This window comes from Crocuta crocuta, unplaced genomic scaffold (assembly GCF_008692635.1).
Source record: "Crocuta crocuta isolate KB4526 unplaced genomic scaffold, BGI_CrCroc_1.0 scaffold176, whole genome shotgun sequence".
NCBI classification, from domain to species: Eukaryota; Metazoa; Chordata; class Mammalia; order Carnivora; family Hyaenidae; genus Crocuta; species Crocuta crocuta.
The window spans coordinates 10157708-10164423 of record NW_027531905.1 but is presented as its reverse complement, the minus strand read 5'-3'; the positions used below and the strand labels follow the sequence as shown (position 1 = coordinate 10164423).

The window sequence follows — 6716 nt, the reverse complement described above, 5'->3', positions numbered from 1 at the left end:
CAGACAAGCAGTTTTTGCCTTAGGCTTCTTATCAGGTGCAGTATCTAGAAAAGGGAGAGGGCAACATACTGGTTGATGTACAAAAAGTGTTACTAGTAAAATTTGGGGTTTCTGCTCCTTATCCTATTTGCATTTCCAGATTGACCAATTGAAACAGAGCAATCTGTGGTTTTAACCTTTAAGCAACTCAAATGAATCATTCCTTGGTTAACTTTTGTATTCAAAGTCTATTACAAGTAATGTAATTCTCGGGTTTCAAATGGATAAATTTGAGAACATACTGTTTTCTATACATAATATAAGCATATCACTGCAAATACTGCACGTATGAAACAAATGTCAGCCATGAATCCTCCATGTTGCATGTTACTGTTTATTGACATAGAAAGTGCTGTTGCTTGAATATGAGTATCATCTGGTGCATGAAAATATAGAAGGACAAATTACTGTGTTTCCGCTCTGAAATAGTCTGACAGTGCTTTGCATAAACTGTCAACTTGATAAAAAGACTTTCTTGAGGTTGTCTTGCTGTCATGATTCCGAAGTGTTTTGGTTTCCTTCTGGAGTCATAAATTGCACCTTTGGCACGATGAGGGATGAGTTGTTCCTTCGAATAGAGTTGTTTCTCCTCATAGAATTGTTTCTTCTCATGGAATTGCGCTTCCTCAGAGAATTTTGATGGGATAGTTCACTCTTTTGGAGTGTCTGAATAAGGATGGAAGGCTTCTCATCCAGCTCTCGGGCACTGCACCTTGGAGCAGCTACTTTAACAGTGTTGCCAAATTTGGAGTAATCCACAGAATACACTCCTTCCTCCTCAGTTACAATGGACACAAAGCGATGGCCCCATTGGATCTCCTCAGCGATATAGGAGGTTCTAGCTTGTGTGGTAATGCCCGTAGTTTCGACCACTCCTTCAAGAATCACTATGACCTCTAAGTCTTGGTTGGTGAGGTCAGTTGCTGAGATATCATACAAGGGGCTGCGCTTGTCAATCACATGGCAGATGATCAAAGGCGCTACCAGAAAAATGTTATTGCTCTCAATTGGGTTATCAACAGGAATGTCCAGCTGGTGAATAGGCACCACCTCCCCTTCAGGTGTGGTTGTTTTCTTGACCACCTGGATGCGCACTGAGGCACTAATGATCATGCTTTTCCTTAGGTCGCCCACTCGGAACATGAAGCACAGCTTGCCATTTCGAACAGCAATCACAGCATGGCGGCTGAAAATTAAGGTTTCCGCCCTTCTGTGAGCCTGAGCTGTTTTCATGAAAATGCAGCCCAACATGACTGCGTTGATTATCAAACCCACAATGTTCTGGAGAATCAAAACTGTGATGGCCAAGGGACATTCCTCCGTCATCATTCTCCCTCCAAATCCAATCGTCACTTGAACTTCAATGGAGAAGAGAAAAGCAGAGGTGAAAGACCTGTAAGGAGTGATATCAGAAAACAGTGCCATCAGATCAAATTTTGAATAATGAAATGACATGCCAAGATGAAATTTCCATTTTATTCCTCCAAAGGCTATTAAATGCTTTTGGAAACACTTGGTAACTAACTTGTCAAATGTCTGATTCTAAACACAAACAATTTCTCTCTCCCTCTCTCTCATCAGAATACATCTACTTCCAGACCTCTGGGATACAATTCTATTGTTTTCTATATCACATAATGATGGGCCTACTTATATGAAAGCATTAAAAGAGTAAGTTAAAGTAATAAATACATACTTGTATCTATAGGCATATTTTACTTTGTGAATTACTTTCACAAAGGGACACTTTACTTGGTGAACTTTCTACCAGGTTTATCATTTATTGCATATCTGTGTTTCAGTGACTTGAGTCATATGGGAAGGTATTGAGCAATGAATGAACTTTTTATTATTTACAACCCTTAAAATCATTAGCTAACACTTATTGTGTACCTTATACAGACAAATCACGGTGCTTAAAGGTGGTACAGAACACATCACTCAAAAATATTAGTATTTTTAATAAAAAGAATATTTTGACATCTGGAAAGAAAACTTTTTTTTAATTGATTGTCTCATTTTGTTCTCTAATTCTAGTGGATACTGAAGCCATTAAAGGAAAATTTTGAGGCAGAGCTTAGTAAGTGGCTGTGTCAAGATCACATAATTAATGAGAATTTGAATTCTGTCACTTCTAGTTTAATACTCTTTTGAAGGAAGCAAAATGAAAGAGTGGACAAGTGTCAGTATTTTCTTGGGAAGTTTTTCCAATTGTACGTCTCTTCCATATCTCAATGTAAACACCGATTGGGCAAGTTCAAAGTCGACCTGGGCAAAACTTATGAAAAGCACTCAGGTAAATTTGATTTGTTCCCCTGGTTAAGATGCACCACATTTGGTTATTCTTAAGATTAATTTATTCACTTAACCACATATCCTACATTGCCATGGCTTCTTAACAAAAACAAGTTTAGTCCTGTGTTTGTCCCTAATGCCAATTTCAAAATTCTCTAATTTTATAGATTAACCACGCATAGGCTATCTGTCAAAGTATTATCTATCTATAACTGTAATGTACAATGAGTGGGCAAAATGCTTAAACATTTGAATTCTGAGTATATGCAGTGTCCTTTGGTGCAACACCATCAGGGGTGAGCATACATGATTTTTTTGACTAACTTTCAGCAGAACGTGAAAAATTGCCCTTTTAGTCCTTTTGTTGCTAAAAAGAAGCATGGAAAACCACAATAAGTGCTTTTTGCACTAGCTACGCAGATGTGTTGTATGATCCAAAAACTCGCAAAGAGTAAGAATGGACCCCAGGGGAGGAGCTTGGATACATCACTGATTCCTAATAACGTATATGTACTTCATGGAGCAGGCTGATGGTGAACATTCCCACATGTTTCATTTTAATGGCTTGAGAGATTATTCGTGTGCCATATTTTATATATTGTTTATTTTATGAAAGAATTTAACTCTGCATATTACGTGGTGCAAGACCCAGCCTTTTATGGACACCTGTCATATTAAACACCCTCAGAACATGAAAGTGTTTGGCTGCTTGTTTGTTCTGGTACAGAGGGAGTTAGGCTGAATGAGAGAAAATATGTTGGTTTATTTTCTGACTCACGTTGGAAAGTCATCCACATGAAAGAGAAAATGATCCTAAAATGAGAATGGTAGAGTGTTATTTGGACATACTGGTGAGCAACCATCACTATAAGCTGTTTCTGATTTTGAATGACATGGTGGGGCACTGAATTTTTGAAAGGCAAGGAAATGCAAAGAATAAGAAATATTCTTTAAATCCCCTTTGGGAGAGAATGGAGACTTTTCTGATTTTACATTTTTGGTGGAAAATTTTTATGATGTATGGTTTGTTATGATTAAACTAAATATTGAGATAAAGTATAAATAGTAGCAAAGCATGAAAAATAAAATTAGTGAGATGTTAACCTTAAAGGTTTCAAGTAATTTTTTTTAGGTAAGAAGCACAATTAAAAGTGTAAAAACTGTCATGCTGATGAGATCAACTTTGTCTCACTGTATTTGAGATGTCATTTCTCATAGTGGAAATGGAATGTTCATACCAGCAGAGATGCATCAGGGGAATGAACGTGCTTCAGAACACATCTTGTGAAAAATAAAAGCTAGCAGTAAAACAGCTTTTAACAACCAGTTCACTCTATAAAGTTCTTTTTAAAAAAATCATTGAAGGATGTCAGTTTTGATGCTGTATCTTTAATAAACTGTTTCATGACTTCTTTTTCACAGGAAAAGCCCATATATTTGTCTTGTATATAAGACCTGCCATTTATTTTCGAGGTTTATTGTTTTTGTTTCTTTTATCTCTTTTTATAAGCATCTACTGCATGCTTGTTAAAAATTTATCTTGGTATGAAATTGGTTCACCAATATCAGTGTCCAGAAACTTCTCAAGGAGAAATATTATAGATAATGATATTTGGCCTACAAATACTTGCTAAAAACAGTGTTTTGTTTCTTTTACACCTGGTACGCTGATGATCACTGATATTTTTCATCTATATTTTCTTTCAGACAGACGTTTGTGAAAAGTTCAAGACACAATGATATCTATTTGATGATAAAGGCAATGGATCAATTTGGTATAATTTTCTCTTCTCAAAAATCTGAGCTGGAATCCGTGACGTGTGAGCTCTGCCCACAAATGATGCATTCCTCCCTGATATGCTGGCACGCAGTGACTTAGGAAATGGAAGGACTGTCAAGGACAAGTTCACAGTCTGGGCTTCCGCTTCTGGCAATGGTATGCCAAGTTCAGAAGATTCAGGGTCAGTAAAGGTCTCATTCTTTACAGCTGCCTGGCCAGAATGGTGCTTGTTCAAGTTACTTTGCTCTGTACACTCTGCGAATTTGGACTATTACTCAGATAATGTAAAATGTCCTGGCAACGTTTCCAGTATGATTACCATTGTTTCACTTCAGAGTGACTATTGTTGCAATGGATATAAATGATCTCTTTGCATCTTCCAACAAAAATTAAGACAGATTACCCCATGTAAATGTTCTGAGGCCACGTGAAAATAAGTTTTTAGGACACGTGAAATCAAATTCATTTTACTTACCATTGAGACACTTTCAATGACAAGAGAAAAGCAGAAGTTAGGCAGTCTGAGGACTGCCTTGTTCCTATTCTATTAAAATTTGTGAAGAAAATCACAGCATTAAGGTGCTTCTATACAATACCTTCCATGAAAAACCTGGACCAATTTCCATTAAAAATTATTTTTTTTAGTTCTGCATCTTAGCATAACTTTTAATTTCGAAATCCAGTGCTAGCAACCAGCTATTTTATAAGATACTCTTGATAAAGAAGGGCTTGTATCTATTTATTTCAATTTTAGTGGATTTTCAGCCTAAGACACCTCTCCACCAGTTTTTCCCCATTTTCCTCACTATTTCTGAAAATGTCATGGGCAAGAGAAGTCATGGAACAATATTACTAGCATTTACACAATATTTCTTGTTGTTCAGAATTTACTTGTGGACACTGGAACTACGGCCAGCAGTTTTTTTTCATACTGAAAACTAAATATGTGCTTTTTCTGAGGGAGGCACTCTGGAATCCTCTGAATCATAACCATTTTTAAAATAACCAGTACCGTATTTTTAAAGCTAGCCAGAGAGATTGAAGCTCCACATTTTCAGAGATTCCTCATCCATAAAGCTTCCTTTAAAACGATTTTAATGTGTCAGATTAGTTTTTTTTTTTTTTACTTCTTTGTGTCTGAAGGTACTAAAGCAAATGCTTTATTTCACTTTTAACAAAAATAACTAATAGGAAAGCAAGGACAGTTTCATATTTTTTTCCTACGCCGTTTCAATCCCTGCCTCATCCAACTGCATTCTTACCTGACGTTAGTCACACAAACCGTGGACTCCAAACCACTTTTCTCCGTTCCAGTCTTCTCCATGTAAGCGTAGATGTCCCCATGGGCAAAGGCCACCAGCCACCACATGATGGCGAAGAGCAGCCAACTGCAGAGAAACGACATGGTAAAGATGACCAGCGTGTGGCGCCATTTCAGGTCCACCAAGGTAGTGAAGATGTCCTGAAGGAATCGCCCCTGCTCGCGGATGTTCTTGTGCGCCAGGTTGCAGGCCCCGCTCTTGGCGATGAAGCGGGCTTTGGGGAGGCGGTCGCGGACGCGCGGCTTGCGCAGGTTCTCCGCGGCGATGCGCGCCAGCACATACTCCTCGGGGATGATGCTCTTTCTGGCCAACATCGTCCTGTCACCATAGCCAGCTTATTCACCTGTTTCTCACCTGCCTCCTCTTCCCTCGGGACGTCCTCCTGCATAAGGGAAACGACGATTTAAAACGTCCCCCCCCTCCCCCATTTCCTCACCTCTTCAGTTCTTGCATTCAGGGATATGTCTATACGTTCCCGGTGACTTGCAAAGCTAAGGTATGATTTTATCAATCTAAACACCAATCTGGTCTGTGCATGAGTTCTGGGATCGCGGAGAAATTATTTGGTGTGAATCGGAACTGTTTCAGTTTTCTGTATCGTTATGAACACAGACGGGCAGACAGAGCCTTAGTTAAACAAAACGGGGAGCCGTCCCGTAAACAGCAGGCTCAAAGATAAGTCTGAGCTTAACCGCGTCTGTAAGATTAGTGCAAAGATACAAACACGCGGCGCCTATGGTGGAAATTAAAGCCAGCTGGGTATCATGATCTATTTACTACTTAGACGATATAGCAATATTAAAAGTACAGAGTGGAAATTCTTTCTCCGTTATTTTTAGAAGGAAGCAAAGAAAAGGCCGTGGCCTCTGGCGCAGCATAAATAACATGTTTAGTGAAATTTGACAAAAATCATAATAAGCGATGTGCTAAGTAACTTGCAAACGACGAAGTATTTTAAATTTTAAAGAAGTATGAACTACATTTTAAAAAAGAAAAAAATTCCCATTGGAATTCATACTATTATAAACTGAAAACTTTACAACGAAGGGATCCAACATACAAGCCGCAGAAAAAACCCGGACGATAACCTGCGGACTGCAGACAGAGTTAAAAGAGTGAGCCCCGAAAAGTCCGTCCGATACTGTAAACCTCTGCTGCGTCTGGCATTTTGAGTCATTTGCGGGGGTGCGAGCAGCCTCCCCTCCCTCCCCGGGAGGAGCGTTGAAACTTACAGACTCGGGGCAGCGGGCGCTGCGGCCGCCCCTCCCCGCGCCAGCCGG

The 6716-nt window shown here is 39.1% G+C and overlaps 1 protein-coding gene across 1 annotated transcript; it reads right to left on the bottom strand.

The window, feature by feature from the left end:
- Positions 1 to 344: 344 nt before the first annotated feature.
- KCNJ8 (potassium inwardly rectifying channel subfamily J member 8) lies at positions 345 to 6716 on the bottom strand. Its single transcript, XM_077774536.1, has 3 exons — positions 6669 to 6716; positions 5377 to 5818; positions 345 to 1432 (listed from the first exon to the last, which is right to left on the bottom strand). Exons 2-3 carry the CDS (start codon positions 5748 to 5750, stop codon positions 532 to 534), a joined length of 1275 nt encoding a protein of 424 aa, XP_077630662.1. The 5' UTR covers positions 5751 to 5818; positions 6669 to 6716; the 3' UTR covers positions 345 to 531.